Source organism: Mobula hypostoma, chromosome 4 (genome assembly GCF_963921235.1).
Source record: "Mobula hypostoma chromosome 4, sMobHyp1.1, whole genome shotgun sequence".
Lineage (NCBI taxonomy): Eukaryota > Metazoa > Chordata > Chondrichthyes > Myliobatiformes > Myliobatidae > Mobula > Mobula hypostoma.
In genome coordinates this window covers 102,136,803-102,154,874 of record NC_086100.1, presented here as the reverse complement: position 1 = coordinate 102,154,874, position 18,072 = coordinate 102,136,803, and the positions used below count along the sequence as shown (strand labels likewise).

At 45.1% G+C, this 18,072-nt stretch overlaps 1 protein-coding gene across 3 annotated transcripts in view; it reads left to right on the top strand.

The window, feature by feature from the left end:
* Positions 1-13,804, top strand: part of sorcs2 (sortilin-related VPS10 domain containing receptor 2) — a 738,192-nt gene extending 724,388 nt beyond the window's left edge. The window contains exons 26-27 of one of the 3 annotated variants that reach the window (XM_063046317.1): positions 4,016-4,161; positions 10,430-13,804. In XM_063046317.1, the coding sequence (XP_062902387.1) occupies positions 4,016-4,161; positions 10,430-10,494 (211 nt within the window). In that variant the 3' untranslated portion in view covers positions 10,495-13,804. Of the gene's footprint in view, positions 1-4,015; positions 4,174-10,429 lie in introns of all 3 variants that reach the window. The other 2 variants (XM_063046318.1, XM_063046316.1) reach the window with 2 other exon arrangements.
* The last annotated feature ends 4,268 nt before the right edge of the window (positions 13,805-18,072 follow it).

Here is an 18,072-nt window from a genome sequence, read left to right as displayed (position 1 = left end):
TCTCCCTCCCATTTCAAAATGCCGTGGCGTCCATGACCCTGGCAGCCAATGGGCAACACACCATTTGGGTGTCCTGTTCACGTCCACAGAATCTCCTGTCTCTTCCCTTGACTATCAAATCCTCTATCACTACTGTTCCCCTCTTCTCCCCCTTTCCCCTCTGCACCACGAACCCATGCTCAGTGCCACTAACCCGGTCTCCATGGCATTCCACTGGGAGGTCATCCCAGACAACAGCATCCAAAACGGTATACTTATTGTTGAAGGGAATGGTCACAGCGGTGCTCTGCACTAACTGCCTATTCACATTTCCATTTCTCCTGACAGTCACCCAGCTTCCTGCAACTTTGGGGTGACTATTTCCCTGTAACTCTGATCAATTATCTGCTCACTCTCCCGTGCAAGCCGAAGGTTATCCAGTTGCTGCTCCAGATCCCTAACACGATCTTCAAGGAGCTGTAGCCAGATGCACTTCATGCAGATGTAGTTCCCTGGGAGACTTTGGGTCTCCCAGGACTCCAACATCTGGCATCAGGAACACACAACAGCCATTTACTACACCTAGCACAGCAAGAGAGAGAGAGAAAAAGGGAGCCTTAACAGATGCTTACCCAGATCCAATGTGTCTTCTGAGCCGAAGCCTCCTTAGAGCCAAAACTGGACATTCCTACTTTCACCACTGGCCTACTCCGAACAATGGCCACCCCGCTTGTCCCTTCTGTACTTTTAAGCAAGTATCCACTTGATAACTTTCTAAATCTCTTTAGCCTTTCATCGCAACTGGAAAAGTGAAAACACAAACATGCTTGAAGTTGTAGGGTGAGGAATGTTATATTTTGTAACTATAAAACATAAAGCTAATTGAAAAGAGATCCAGGAGATCAGGTCTTAGTTTTTCCTTTCAGCAAGGCACATACGTATCACATGGTGGTGTAATAACGTATGCCATTTACGTAATTTTACATATAACCCTAATGTGTTACATAAACCACAAAAATGCTTAGTCAGACAATATATTTACAATGTTACTCAAATATTACTTAAATATTAAAATACACAAGAGAGAAGGAAAACATGCAGTTTATAATCATCCTTTCGACAGAAAAATCATTGATCTTTCTGGGGAAATGCCAATAGATTATGATGAATTTGGGTTAGTAAACAGAAGAAGTCCCACTGAGGCCATAAAAAACATTAGGTAAAATGTATCCTTTGTTGTTGCTCTACCTTGTCGTCTTATTTCTGTTTATCAACCGTACTCTAGCAAGGATGAAATGCTGAGGCTGTATAAGGCACTAGTGAGGCATCACTTGAAATATTGTGAACAATTTTGGGCTCCTTATCTGAGGATGTGCAGACATTGGAGAGGGTTCACGAAAATGATACTGGGAATGAAAGGGCTACCATATGAGGACCAATTGAAGGCTCTGGGCCTGTACTCCCTGGAACCTATCAAATGTTGAAAGTCCTCAGTAGAGTGGACGTAGAGAGGGTGTTTCCTATGATGTGGAGGAGTCTAGGACCAGAGGGCACAGCCTCGGAGTAGAGGGATCTCCATCTAGAATGGAGATGAAGAGGAATTTCTCAGCCAGAGAGCAGTGAATCTGTGGAATTCATTGCCACGGGTGGCTGTGGAGGCCAAGTCATTGGATATACTTGAGACAGAGTCTGATGGATTCTTGATTAGTCAGGGAATGAAGGGTTCAGGGAGGAGGCAGGATATTGGGGCTGAGAGGGAAATGGATCAGCCATGATGAAATGACAGAACAGACTCGATGGTCCAAATGGCTTAATTCTGCTCCTATATCTAATAATAGCTTAGGTCAGCGGTGATGAACAAGCATACCGCAGACATGGGTGGCACCAACAAACTTTCTGTTACCTGGGTAATCTCGGAAATACACTATCACAAATGTCCCTCTGTTCTCATCACCTCTCTCTCGCTCTAACCTAAAAAACACTTCTTGCTTTTTCCAATTCTATAGAAAGGTCAAAAACCTGAGGAGTTAACTTCATTTCTTTTTACCCAGACTCCGCCCTATCGTTTGAAGGTTTATCCCAGTGTTTAAAACTTTCCCAACTGAACTGCTTTGAACTCACTCTCTCTCACAAATATCTGCTTCCCGCTTCCCTAAAGAAAATGAGAATGACAAAATGATACAGCACAGAAACAGGCCTTTGTCCCATCAAGCCCACACGACCATTTACACTATTCATATTTACCAGCACTCAGTCCTTCACATACTATTCTTTGACAACTCAAATGCTCATCTAATTCTTTCGTAAATAAGGGAACACCTGCCTCCACCACATCTCAAGCAGTACAATCCACGGAGATCTTTACAACCAAAATAACAAGAACCAAAATGTTGAACACCATCAGTCCGAAGCTTCCCTACAAGTCCAACTCCAACATGACTCTGAGGTCCATCATTCCAGGAGAGAATTTGTTGTTATCATTGCTGTAGCAACAGTAGTTTTTCAAAAAAGGATACCCTTTCTCTTTCTCAAGGATAATACTGTAGATCTGAGTAATAAATACTGTATGTCCCTATATGCTATAACCATTTCATCGTCATCATCAGGTGCCATGCCCAGTTTGAGCTTTGACTGCCATGCCCACACACTCCTGTTACAGGTCAAGTGGATCAATTCATTGGTATTCATTTCCAGTTCTCTGGCAGCTGTCTCCATCATCATTTATCTTTGCCTTCCTTTTGCTTTCTTCCCTTCAATCTTTCCCATAATTACCGTGCATTCCAACTCCTCTTTCCTAATCACATGTTCAATGAAGTCACGTTGCCTTTTCATGATCTCATACATTATTTCTCTTTTTGTGTTACCTCTGTTCATGACATCCTCATTAGATATTTGTTTTGGCCATGATATTCTTTGCATCCTCCTCAAAAACCACATCTCTGCTGCTTCAATTCATTTCTTCATGTTACTAGATATTGTCCAACTTTCTGAGCCATATAACATAACTGGATGAACGTAACATTTCAGTACTCTGAGGCGGGTTGTCATGCCTAATTTAGTATTGGTCAGTATATTCTTCATTCTCGTAAAGGTGTCTTTTGCCATCCCTATTCTTCTTCTGGTGACCATGTCGCACCTGCCATCTGATGTCACCCAGCTTCCTAAGTAGCAAAAGTTCTGTACTTGTTATAACCATTTACTAAAACAAATAAAAATCATTTCTCAAGGATACGGCATGGCACATTGTGGTTAGCACAGTACTTGCAACCTGGGTTCAATTCCTGCTGCTGCTTGTAAGGAGTTTGTACATTCTCCCTGTGACCGCATGGGTTTCCTCCAGGTGCTCCGGTTTCCTCCCACAGTCCAAAGACATACCAGTTGGTAGTTTAAATGGTGGTTGTAAATTGTCCTGTGATTACGTTAGGATTAAATGGAGGATTGCTGGGCGGCATAGTTCGAAGGGCCTGAAGGTCGTATTCCGCACTAAATGTCAATAGGTGAAAAGATACAATAATATTCACATTTTGAAGGCACATATTTTACTAATGTAATATGTATAATAAGAAGTCATCACTTTGATTCCATGTTTTAGTAGTTTTTAACCACTAGGTTGAAATGACTTTGCCTTTATTTTCCCAGCTCCATTTTGTACACATTCAGTAAAATTATGCATGTATTAAAATAGATCTAGACCTGTATCTTATCAAAAAATAAATGTTTTAAAGAATGTCACTATATTTACTGTTATTAGCATTTAGCACTTAAAAAACAATACTTTGCATGTTTTTTTTTTGCCATCATTTAATAGAGTAAGAAAATCAGAGAGAGTGTACTATAGGTTACAATATGGGTTCCTAATAGGTAAGGCTGGCCACTGATCATGGAGTCAAAATATTAACTCTAAACAAATGGCAGGCAGATTTAAAACTTTGTGTTGTAGGAAGATACCTGGGCAGAATGTTCATGCTCTAATGCATAATGAAAAGGAGTAAATGTATTATTAAAACAGTAAACGCATTGTTACCTTGTGTTGCAGGAAGATACCTGGGCGGAATGTTTATGCTCAAATGCATAATGAAAAGGAGCAGGAAATGACTAGTCCCGTCAATCACAGTGAAGACACACAGAACATCATCCAAGGGGAAGAGTATATTGATGATGATTTGGATTCCCAGACACTAGGTATCGGAAGAGGTAGCCTGTTCCTTTTTCAATTTTTCCCCTGTAAAAGTGACAATGTATTACATTCTCTATATAAAACTGATAGCACTGTCCAGGCCTGTGTAAATACAGAAAATGCTTTCAGTCACGCACTGCTCCTTCACAAGGTGTCCTTGACATTGAAAGCAGAATGAACTCAATATTATAACATGTTCTACATCTACTAATCATTTTCCACCATAAAACCATCATAACTAGTTTTGATGAGGTTTAACAAATTGTTAATATTGTATCACGTCATTACTTTGTCGAACAATGTTCACTCCCTGATAACTATTGGCATTTTTTAGTATTCTATAAATGTCATTTGCTCCAATTCATAACTTTAAAAGTTCTATGGACTTTCATAATGATCAAAGTTAGCTTTATTTTTTGAAGATCCCAGTGAATCTTTCATTTTCTTTGGGGATTCCATAGACGTGTCCAATTTGTATTTCATCCCTAAGATTATAACCAGTGTTTTATGCTTTCTGTTTAATAGCTTAATTATTTAATTGTTGTCATCACCACTGTCCCCCTTTACATGGGATCAGTTGAATGTCTTGCACAAATAGAATCCACTGCTGGGCTGACCTTGGTGGACAGCCTTCCCTTTACATGGACAGTTTGTAAAATCTCATGTAAATCTCATAGATAGTTGGAATCAAATTAAGCTATAGGAGTATACTCAACTATAAACTATAGACTGACACAGAGCAGGAGGAAGTCATCTGGCTCCCAAACAATACTATATTTCAAAATCAGAGCAACACACACAAAATACTGGAGGAACTCAGCAGACCAGGCAGCTTCTATGGAAAAGAGTCCAGTCATTGTTTTAGGCCGAGACCCTGAGTTCTGCTGAGGGTGAACCGTCTGTTGATGCTGCCTGGCTTGTGTGTGTTGCTTGGATTTCCAGCATCTGCAGATTTTTTCTTGTTTGTGTTTTCAAAATCAGCTTCAGATTTAATATCACTGGCATATGTGGTGAAATTTGTTGATTTTGCAGAAGCAGTACAATGCAATACATGATAAATGAAAAATCATGAATTGCAGCAAAAATATATATTTATGGAAATAAAAAAGTAGTGAGGTAGTGTTCACGGGTTCAATGTCCATTCAGAAATTGGGTGGCAGAGGTGAAGAAGCTGTTGCTGAATTTTTGAGTGTGTGCCTTCAGACTCCTGTACCTCCTTCCTAATAGTAGCAATGAGAACAGGGCATGACCTGGGTGATGGGGATCCTTAGTGATGGATGCTGCCTTTCTGAGGCACTGTTCTCTGAAGAAGTCCTGGATACTATGGAGTCTAGTACCCATGATGGAGCTGATTAAGTTTACAACTCTCTACAGCCTGCTTTGATCCTGTGCAGTAGAAACCCCCCCCACCCCCCAAAACCAGACAGTGATGCAGCCAGTTGATTTTGTTCCAATCTCCTGTTCTTTATCAATTGTTTTTATTTTTCTCTTTATGTAGTTATTCAATTCTTTTTAAGAAGTTGGTGCGGTATCTACTACCACTGCCCATTGAGACAGAGCATTTCAACCACAGGAGACTTGTGTGTAGGGGGATAAACCTTCATGTCATTTACCAATTATCCCAGTTTCTCTCTGGTCACTAAACCAGTAACTACTAGAAATTGCTTTTGTTTACTGATTTCCATTAAAGCAATGATGATTATATAGCCATCCCTATCAAATTTTGTCTTTATTTACCCATATGTGAAGAATAGCGTGTCCATCCTCTCCACATCCTCAAAATCCTTCACCCTTGGTATCATGCAAATAAATCTCTTCAACACACTCTCTCTAAGGTCTTGCCATCTTTCCTGAAGGAACATGTTCAGAATGAAATGCAGGTCTCCAGTGTTGTTGTTTATATTTTCCTAAAGTCTATGGGTCTCCAGGCTCCACATAAAAAAACACCCAGAAAGAGATTTCTTTTGGATGAAACAGCAGTAAGTTTTATACAAACTGAAACTGCAGATTGAGGTCAGTCTGCACTGTAAGAAGCCACACATTTACGCAGGAAACACTGCAACTTTGATCCCAAGTAGGCACTAGAAAAAGTTTGTTCTGTTAGGGTAACACTACTGCTATAGACCACTTCAAAAATGGTGCAGTGACTGAGATGGGAAACATTAGGTACTTTGGGATGGTAAACATTGTGTAGTCAGTGGAAATTTGGTCACAGCCAGTTAGAGAAACAGTGTAGGGTAGCGCGGTTGATTTATATGAACCAGGATTTTTTTTTTATATTTGATCTTGCAGCTGTGAAGTGTAAGCTCAGTATGTATAACAGATGGCATTCACTAATGTTTTTTGGAGCAGGGAGTCTGCCAACCGTATTCGTTCTGCCCTGTATGTGATTTTTGGATCACAATGTGGTTCCCTGATAAATAGTCTTTGAAGTGGCCTTGTAAGCTTCTTCAACCATGCTGAATTGATCATACTAAATTGCACAGGATAACTTCTTTCAATTCAAGAACAACTGGAAGCTTCCAATGACATTTGTGTTGTTTTATCAATTTCTTTACTTAAATCAAAATTTTAGTGCTTGCTAAATATGAAGCATGGTTTCGCTTGCTAGCATTCTTTTTTGGAATCTCATCTGACACTACTGAGTGACTGCTGCATTATCACCAGTGCTGTGTTTCAGATGGAACAGTAAATTAACACACTTCGCTAAGGAGTCAATAGTGTGAAGCGTGGAGTAAGGACAGATGGGTGCTGCCTCTCACCTGTTTAGCAAACGTGTTCGTAGGGGAGCTTGTGTTAAAATATTCACAAATTATCTGATTTTGCTTCCAAATTCCGTAATTCCAAGCAACATCTGACAAGTGGGAGCCCATGGTATTACAAGAAAGTTACTGGCATGGTTAGAGCATTGGCTGATTGGTAAGAGGCGGCGAGTGGGAATAAAAGGATCCTTTTCTGGTTGGCTGCCAGTGATGAGCGGTGTTCTGCAGGGGTCGATGTTGGCACCGCTTCTTTTTATGCTGTATATCGATGATTTAGATGATGGGATAGATAGCTTTGTTGCTAAATTTGCAGATGATACGAAGGTTGGTGGAGGGGCAGGTAGTGTTGAGGAAACAGGTAGGCTGTGGAAGGACTTAGACAGATTAGGAGAATGGGCAAGAAAGTAGCAAATGAAAGACAATGTTGGAAAATGCATGCTCATACACTTTGGTAGAAGAAATAAATATGCAGACTATTTACCAAACAGGGAGAAAATCCAAAAATCTGAGATGCAAAGGGACTTGGGAGTCCTTGTGCAGACACCCTATAGGTTAACTTGCAGGTAGAGTCAATGGTGAGGAAGGCAAATGCAATTTTAGCATTCATTTCAAAAGGTCTAGAATACAAGAGCAGAGATCTGATGCTGAGGCTTTATAAGGCACCGGTGAGGCCTCACGTTGAGTATTGTGAACAGTTTTGGACTCCTGATCTAAGAAAAGATGTGCTGGCATTGGAGAGGGTTCAGAAGAGGTTCACAAGGATGATTCCAGGAATGAAAGGATTATCATATGAGGAACATTTGATCGCTCTGGGTCTGAACTTGCTGGAATTTAGAAGGATTAGGGGTGATCTCATTAAAACCTTTCGAATGTTGAAAGGCCTAGACAGAGTGGAAAGGATGTTTCCCATAGTGGTAGAGTCTAGGACAAGAGGGCACAGCCTCAGGATAGAGGGGCGTCCATTTAAAACACAGATGTGGAAAAATTTCTTTAGCCAAAGTGTGGTGAATTTGTTACCACAGGCATCTGTGGAGACCAGGTCATTGGCTGTATTCAAAACAGACATTGTTTGGACACGGCATCAAAGATTATGGGGAGAAGGCTGGTGAGTGGTGCTGAGGAGGGAAAAAAAGGATCAGCCATGATTGAATAGTGGAGCAGACACAATGAGCTCAATTGCCTAATTCTACTGCTATGTCTTATAAGACCATAAGACATAGGAGCAGAATTAGGCCATTCAGCCCATCAAGTCTGCTCTGCCATTCCATCATAGCTGATCCCAGATCCCAATCAACCCCGTACACCTGCTCGTATGGTCGTAAGGTCTTCTGAAGATAAGTTAGCAAGGGTTCATGGACAGCATGTTCTGGTAAGGGGTTAAAGGAAAAGATATCAAGATTAGGGAGTATTGGTTGATGAAGATTTGATCAAGAAATAAAAATAATAAGGGCCGGCTGGTGGCGCAACGACCATCGGCGCCGGACCCGGGAACGGAGGTTCCCAGGTTTGAAACTATTCGGGCCCGCTCCCGAGTTCGCTTTCCATCCGTGCTGGGTTGAGTGTCGAGATCGCAGCTCGACCTCGTAAAATAAAGGGAAAATACTGTGAAAATGTGTGAGGAGTGGCACGCTACACCTAGTCTCTCTCTTTCTCTCCGCGCCTTGTATAAGCCATGAAAAAGACATCATCACGGTCGCACAGACACGCAGGCACACACCAAAAAAAAAAGAAATAAAAATAAGTATCTTACGTGTATAGGCACCTGCAATTATGTGAGGCCCTTGAGAAATATAAAGGTGTAGAACAAACTTCAGATGGTAATGAAGAGGGCAAAAAGAAGGTCATGAAATACTTATGACAGGTAGATTAATGATAATCCTCAGGCATTCTGTAAACATTAGGAGCAAGGGTACAGATCAGGAACCAAGATGAAAGGGGTAATCGATGTATAATTTGGTAAAGACCTACAGGAAAATATCTTTCCTATATTCACCAAAGAGAAGTATGTAGGGATTATAAGTTTAAGGTGGGATACTTAGAATGTCTAAATCATGTGGGTATCAAGAAAGCGGAGGCTGCTGAAGATCTGGTAAGGTCAAAGTCAAAGTAAATTTATTATTAAAGTACCTCTACTTTAATAGTACACATCATCGTCACTGCACACTGGCTCGTCACCGTACACGTCCTCGTTACCGCACACATCATCGTCACTGTACACATCATCGTCACCACACACTGCCTCATCACCACACACATCATTGTCACCGTACACATCCTCGTCACCGCACACTGGCTCGTTACCGTACACATCCTCGTCACCGCACACTGGCTCGTCACTGTACACATCATTGTCACTCTGCACTGGCCCATCACCGTACACATCATTGTCACCGTACACATCCTCGTCACCGTACACATCCTCGTCACCGCACACTGGCTCGTAACCGTGCACATCGTCGTCGCCATACACTGGCTCATCACTGTACACATCGTTGTCACCGTACACTGGCCCATCACCGTACACATCATTGTCACCGTACACATCCTCGTTACCGTACACATCATTGTCACCGCACACTGGCTCGTCACTGTACACATCATTGTCACTCTGCACTGGCCCATCACCGTACACATCATTGTCACCGTACACATCCTCGTCACCGTACACATCCTCGTCACTGCACACTGGCTCGTAACCGTGCACATCGTCGTCGCCATACACTGGCTCATCACTGTACACATCGTTGTCACCGTACACATCATGATCACCGTACACTGGCTTATCACCGTGCACATCGTCGTCGCCATACACTGGCCCATCACCGTACACATCGTTGTCACTCTGCACTGGCTCGTCACCATACACATCATTGTCACCGTACACATCCTCGTCACCGCACACTGGCTCGTAACCGTGCACATCGTCGTCGCCATACACTGGCCCATCACCGTGCACATCGTCGTCGCTGTACACTGGCCCATCACCGCACACTGGTTCGTCACTGTACACATCGTCGTCACCGTACACATTGTCGTCACAGTACGCTGGCTATGCAACCTTGAGATTCATTTTCTTGCAGGCATTCCAGGATAACAGAGAAATACAATTAAATTTACGTACAGCTACACCTTAACAAATACTGTCAAACAACCAATGTGTAAAAGAAGGCAAATTTTGCAAATAAGGTTCAGGATCCAAAGGTATAAAATTGATGTTCTTGATTCAGCAATTTTGGCCTGCATTCACCTCTGTCCACATTTATCCCTTGTCACTCCATCTCCCCAGGACTTTATTTTCTGCCTACTTTTCTAGACTTGACAATGAGCCAGATACTGCATCTGAGCTTCATCTTCTGATGTAAATTTGTGGATCTGACACCCACTCACAATATCCAATTTTCCAGTCTTTGCTTTCTGCCAGAGTTTTGAGTCTTGGAACAACTGCAGACATCAGGATTTGAAAATGCACTACTGATGACTGGAGCTCATTTATCTGTTTTTTTTTCTGCAGGTGGACACTCTGCTGTAGTTCTCAGCATCAACTCCCGGGAGACACACAATTATTTGAGCAGCTGATGTTTGCTCCGGATGATTGATTAAGACTCGGCTCCATTTTATTTTGTTCCTGGGGATGAGAGGAAGTGAGGCGGTGAAATGAACTTCAGTGTGCTGATGGGACAGTGGGCAAACTTGCCTCCAAGAATTACTAAGTCTTCAAATCAGTATTAGTGTGTTAAAGACACCCTTACAGAGAGAATGGATTCACTAGTCAGACCCCTGAAGCTCTCTCTGCCACGCCAAGACCTGTATCCTCCTGTGAATGAGCCCTGCCAGGAAGAAGAGCCCTGCCTTCAATAAGTTGTTATTTGAATCTCTCCCTTTCCCCCTCTTGCATCCTATCAGAGAAAAGAAAATCATATTGCATAGTATTTTCATGGTTCCACTATTTCCATTCCACTCTAATATTTTTACATCTAAATTAATTTTTTGAAGCGTTTTTATAAAAAAGTAAATATGTCCTTAATCTTTACTCAGATTGTCAATTTAATTATATCAAACATGCAATTTTTATCTCCACCACCTTTAAGAGAACCTGTCAATTAACAGGAAGAAAATTACACATGTTTTCAGTGGACCTACGATCCACCTTCCCAGATGAGACCTTTCACAAGATTGTATAAAAATTTAGCTTGTCAGTTTCTAGCTCATTCTTATGCTCCATTAATTATTCATGAATTTTAATTAATTCAATTAATTTCCACATTTTTAAAACTTTCCTTGGAATCTGCAATAACTGGTTGAAGTTGAATGATTTGTACTGTCTGTAGGTGAAAGAGCAGGAGAGTGAGGCTCTCTGGATGGCTCATTTCGAAGTACTGCCACAGGCATACTGGGCTGATAGACTCCTAATATTATGTATGATCATGTATGTTGGTTGACTGCCCCCTCTTGTTCCTAATTTTTCTACACTGAGATGTGATACACCAGTGAAGCAGTTAATATGATCTTCTCTGATATTAACTGTATTAACATTTTTATAATGCTTTTCAAATTAATTCTCGCTGTTTGGTGAGTATGCAGTGTACTGTAGACTGTTGCTAAAAGCAATAGTATTAGAAATAACCAAACTTGAAGGGATCCCTGGGGGAATGTCCCATTATTTTCACTGTCAGCATATTTAAACATTACAGGTGAAAGTGAAAGGTGTTTTTCACATGTTTTTAAGAGTGCAGTTGTTAATATAAGTGTGTTGTCTAGTGTACTATCAGTCCTTGTGGCATTGAAAAATCTAGTCCAAAAGATCCTGCAGTGGAGCCTGTTTTATTTAACATTAATTATATGTGCATGTCCATTAATGGTTTTTTCAACATCATATGCAAATTTCCACGTGTATTTGGGCTGAAATGGCTGGCCACCTGATATTCTCTCATTATGTCACTGTGTAGTTGTCTTTTCCATTTCATTTTGCCATGCCATTTTGTGACCCTTGTAGACATACTAGCTGAAACAAGTGAAAACTATTTTTCACTTACATTTCTAGATATTGTGTTATACTCTGCATTCCATCGACATTATAACCATAGGGTTCACTTTTTGGTACTAGAGTTATTATGTTACTACTAATGTCCCTGTCTAAAAATGTCTTCTTGAGTTGCCTATTTTCAAATTATTGTAATTATTACTAAATCTCTCTTCCTCCTTGGGCATTTTCTACTACTGCCCTGCCATGATCAGTCTGCTCTCATTGAAGATCCCACTTGATCTACTATCCTTAATTCACAGTAAATTTATTATCAAAGTACATATATGTCACCATATACTACCCTGAAATTAATTTTCTTGCAGGCATTCACAGAAAATACAAAGAAACACAGTAGAATCAATGAAAAACCACACACAAGACAGATAAACAGCCAGTGTACAACAAATTGTGCAAATACATAAAGAAAGAGCACAAACAAAATAATAATGATAAGTAGGCAATAAATATCAACAACATGAGATGAAGAGGTGAAGACAAGATGCTATTGGTGACAGGTATTGTAGCTGAGGGTTTGCGAAAGTAGAAACAGGAGTGAATATGAATAGCTCTGTCTGCTGCAGAGTTCTGTTGCATGCTGATTGACAGCATCAGGACCGGTAATTATATCTGACAACAGCTGGCATGCTTTACTAAAGCCTCTCTGCTCAGAAGGGGAGAAAATACAAGTATCCTGACATAGAAGTGTCTGCAGCATCAGTTTTAGATATGCCTTGAGTGCTATGTTTAAATGAAACTTAGACTACCTTATTCTTCTCAATTGGTTGTTACTCCTGAAAGGTCTCTTAGCTCATAGTCATATCTTTCAGTTAAGGAGAGTCAAAAGTTAAAAAGAAAGGACTTCCTCATTGTGACATTAGTAGTACTGACTGGCCAAGAGCAAAATATTCAGCTGATGGAAATCAAAAGGCTGGAAATACTCAGCAGGTCAAGCAGCAACTATGAATTAAAAAATAAAAGTAATGTTTCAGGTGATAGTTTTTAATCTCTTGACTCACATCCTATCCATTCTTTTGTTTGTTCCTTCCTCCACTTAGTCATCAAACGTTGCTTATCTCTCTCTAAGTCAGTTGTCTGACTTAATGAATGCGATTGGCTCTTTGGACTGTCGTAGACTGCCCAGCTTTTGAAAATCCACAGTACTGAGTCCTTTAGAAACGTCTTGATTGATGTCATGTGGATGTTAAACATCAGCTGTAAAAGGACACTTTCAGATATTTGATATAGGTCTGGCATAAGGCATCCTTGAAGCCTCTCCAGTCCTGTCACAAAATGTTCTCTAACTTGATCCCATTCAGTTGGAGGTTCCCTGTTGATGATGATGGTAAAACCTCAACAAAGTTCAATGTAAACTTTATCATCAAAGTATATATATGTCAAGATACGCTACCCAGAGACAGCCAGTATGCAATTCCACTCTGCAGGAATGACAGGAGTGTCCTCTCTGGATCAGTTGCATTTCTCTGGATAAAAATATAGCACCAGGGTCTGCTTTCCCAAGGCTAAGGAGAGTGGGGGGGCACCGGAACCCAACTCTTGGTTGGATTACAAACATGAGAAGCGGAGAGAGTGGGAGGTTTGTGGGAATAAGAGATTGAAGTTTGGGAGATGCAGGAGGTGGGTGCCTTGAGATGGCCAGATCACCTGGAAGAAGAGGTGGGGTGAAGGAAGCTGGACCGGTAGCAAAGGTGGTGGGAGTGTGGGGGTGGACACTGAGTTATCCCGATGGTGGGAGTGTGTGGGTGGACTCTGAGTTATCCCGATGGTGGGAGTGTGGGGGTGGACACAGAGTTATCCCAATGGTGGGAGTATGGGGGTGGACACAGAGTTATCCCGATGGTGGGAGTGTGGGGGTGGACACAGAGTTATCCCGATGGTGGGAATGTGGGGGTGGACACTGAGTTATCCCAATGGTGGGAGTGTGGGGGTGGACACTGTTAACCCGATGGTGGGAGTGTGGGGGTGGACACTGAGTTATCCCGATGGTGGGAGTGTGTGGGTGGACACTGAGTTATCCCGATGGTGGGAGTGTGGGGGTGGACACAGTCAACCTGATGGTGGGAGTGTGGGGGTGGACACAGAGTTAACCTAATGGTGGGAGTGTGGGGGTGGACACTGAGTTATCCTGATGGTGGGAGTGTGGGGGTGGACACTGAGTTATCTTGATGGTGGGAGTGTGGGGTGGACACACAGTTAACCTGATGGTGGGAGTGTGGGGGTGGACACAGAGTTATCCCAATGGTGGGAGTGTGTGGGTGGACACTGAGTTATCCCGATGGTGGGAGTGTGGGGGTGGACACTGTTATCCCGATGGTGGGGGTGTGTGGGTGGACACAGTTAACCCGATGGTGGGAGTGTGGGGGTGGACACAGAGTTATCCCGATGGTGGGAGTGTGAGGGTGGACACAGAGTTATCCCGATGGTGGGAGTTTGGGGGTGAACACTGAGTTATCCCAATGGTGGGAGTGTGGGGGTGGACACTGTTAACCCGATGGTGGGAGTGTGGGGGTGGACACTGAGTTATCCCGATGGTGGGAGTGTGTGGGTGGACACTGAGTTATCCCGATGGTGGGAGTGTGTGGGTGGACACAGAGTTATCTCGATGGTGGGAGTGTGGGGGTGGACACAGTTAACCCGATGGTCGGAGTGTGGGGGTGGACACAGAGTTATCCCGATGGTGGGAGTGTGAGGGTGGACACAGAGTTATCCCGATGGTGGGAGTGTGGGGGTGAACACTGAGTTATCCCAATGGTGGGAGTGTGGGGGTGGACACTGTTAACCCGATGGTGGGAGTGTGGGGGTGGACACTGAGTTATCCCGATGGTGGGAGTGTGTGGGTGGACACTGAGTTATCCCGATTGTGGGGGTGTGTGGGTGGACACTGAGTTATCCCGATGGTGGGAGTGTGGGGGTGGACACAGTCAACCTGATGGTGGGAGTGTGGGGGTGGACACAGAGTTAACCTGATGGTGGGAGTGTGGGGGTGGACACTGAGTTATCCTGATGGTGGGAGTGTGGGGGTGGATACTGAGTTATCCTGATGGTGGGAGTGTGGGGGTGGACACACAGTTAACCTGATGGTGGGAGTGTGGGGGTGGACACAGAGTTATCCCAATGGTGGGAGTGTGGGGGTTGACACTGTTAACCCGATGGTGGGAGTGTGGGGGTGAACACTGAGTTATCCTGATGGTGGGAGTGTGTGGGTGGACACAGAGTTATCCCGATGGTGGGAGTGTGTGGGTGGACACAGAGTTATCCCGATGGTGGGAGTGTGGGGGTGGACACAGTTAACCCGATGGTGGGAGTGTGGGGGTGGACACAGAGTTATCCCGATGGTGGGAGTGTGAGGGTGGACACTGAGTTATCCCGATGGTGGGGGTGTGTGGATGGACACTGAGTTATCCCGATGGTGGGAGTGTGGGGGTGGACACAGTCAACCTGATGGTGGGAGTGTGGGGGTGGACACTGAGTTATCCTGATGGTGGGAGTGTGGGGGTGGACACTGAGTTATCCTGATGGTGGGAGTGTGGGGGTGGACACACAGTTAACCTGATGGTGGGAGTGTGGGGGTGGACACAGAGTTATCCCGATGGTGGGAGTTTCGGGGTGGACACTGAGTTATCCCGATGGTGGGAGTGTGAGGGTGGACACTGAGTTATCCCGATGGTGGGAGTGTGAGGGTGGACACTGAGTTATCCCGATGGTGGGGGTGTGGGGGTGGACACAGTTAACCCGATGGTGGGAGTGTGGGGGTGGACATAGAGTTATCCCGATGGTGGAGGTGGACACAGAGTTAACCCGATGGGAGTGTGGGGGTGGACACAGAGTTAATCCGATGGTGGGAGTGTGGGGGTGGACACAGAGTTATCCCGATGGTGGGAGTGTGGGGGTGGACACTGTTAACCCGATGGTGGGAGTGTGGGGGTGGACACAATTAACCTGATGGTGAGAGTGTGGGGGTGGACACAGAGTTATCCTGATGGTGGGAGTGTGGGGGTGGACACAGAGTTATCCCGATGGTGGGAGTGTGAGGGTGGACACAGAGTTATCCCGATGGTGGGAGTGTGGGGGTGGACACAGAGTTATCCCGATGGTGGGAGTGTCGGGGTGGACACTGAGTTATCCCGATGGTGGGGGTGTCGGGGTGGACACAGAGTTATCCCGATGGTGGGAGTGTGAGGGTGGACACTGAGTTATCCCGATGGTGGGAGTGTGAGGGTGGACACTGAGTTATCCCGATGGTGGGGGTGTGGGGGTGGACACAGTTAACCCGATGGTGGGAGTGTGGGGGTGGACATAGAGTTATCCCGATGGTGGAGGTGGACACAGAGTTAACCCGATGGGAGTGTGGGGGTGGACACAGAGTTAATCCGATGGTGGGAGTGTGGGGGTGGACACAGAGTTATCCCGATGGTGGGAGTGTGGGGGTGGACACAGTTAACCCGATGGTGGGAGTGTGGGGGTGGACACAGAGTTATCCCGATGGTGGGAGTGTGGGGGTGGACACAGAGTTATCCCGATGGTGGGAGTGTGAGGGTGGACACAGAGTTATCCCGATGGTGGGAGTGTGGGGGTGGACACAGAGTTATCCCGATGGTGGGAGTGTGTGGGTGGACACAGAGTTATCCCGATGGTGGGGGTGTCGGGGTGGACACAGAGTTATCCTGATGGTGGGAGTGTGAGGGTGGACACTGAGTTATCCCGATGGTGGGAGTGTGAGGGTGGACACTGAGTTATCCCGATGGTGGGGGTGTGGGGGTGTGGGGGTGGACACAATTAACCCGATGGTGGGAGTGTGGGGGTGGACATAGAGTTATCCCGATGGTGGGAGTGTGAGGGTGGACACAGAGTTATCCCGATGGTGGGGGTGTGGGGGTGTGGGGGTGGACACAGTTAACCCGATGGTGGGAGTGTGGGGGTGGACATAGAGTTATCCCGATGGTGGGAGTGTGAGGGTGGACACAGAGTTATCCCGATGGTGGGAGTGTGGGGGTGGACACAGAGTTATCCCGATGGTGGGAGTGTGTGGGTGGACACAGAGTTATCCCGATGGTGGGAGTGTGCGGGTGGACACAGTTAACCCGATGGTGGGAGTGTGGGGGTGGACACAGAGTTATCCCGATGGTGGGAGTGTGAGGGTGGACACAGAGTTATCCCGATGGTGGGAGTTTGGGGGTGAACACTGAGTTATCCCGATGGTGGGAGTGTGGGGGTGGACACTGTTAACCCGATGGTGGGAGTGTGGGGGTGGACACTGAGTTATCCGGATGGTGGGAGTGTGTGGGTGGACACTGAGTTATCCCGATGGTGGGGGTGTGTGGGTGGACACTGAGTTATCCCGATGGTGGGAGTGTGGGGGTGGACACAGTCAACCTGATGGTGGGAGTGTGGGGGTGGACACAGAGTTAACCTGATGGTGGGAGTGTGGGGGTGGACACTGAGTTATCCTGATGGTGGGAGTGTGGGGGTTGACACTGTTAACCCGATGGTGGGAGTGTTGGGGTGAACACTGAGTTATCCTGATGGTGGGAGTGTGGGGGTGGACACTGAGTTATCCCGATGGTGGGAGTGTGGGGGTGGACACAGTCAACCTGATGGTGGGAGTGTGGGGGTGGACACAGAGTTAACCTGATGGTGGGAGTGTGGGGGTGGACACTGAGTTATCCTGATGGTGGGAGTGTGGGGGTGGACACACAGTTAACCTGATGGTGGGAGTGTGGGGGTGGACACAGAGTTATCCCAATGGTGGGAGTGTGGGGGTTGACACTGTTAACCCGATGGTGGGAGTGTTGGGGTGAACACTGAGTTATCCTGATGGTGGGAGTGTGGGGGTGGACACTGAGTTATCCCGATGGTGGGAGTGTGGGGGTGGACACTGAGTTATCCCGATGGTGGGAGTGTGTGGGTGGACACTGAGTTATCCCGATGGTGGGGGTGTGGGGGTGGACACAGTTAACCCGATGGTGGGAGTGTGGGGGTGGACATAGAGTTATCCCGATGGTGGGGGTGGACACAGAGTTAATCCGATGGTGGGAGTGTGGGGGTGGACACAGAGTTAATCCGATGGTGGGAGTGTGGGGGTGGACACAGAGTTATCCCGATGGTGGGAGTGT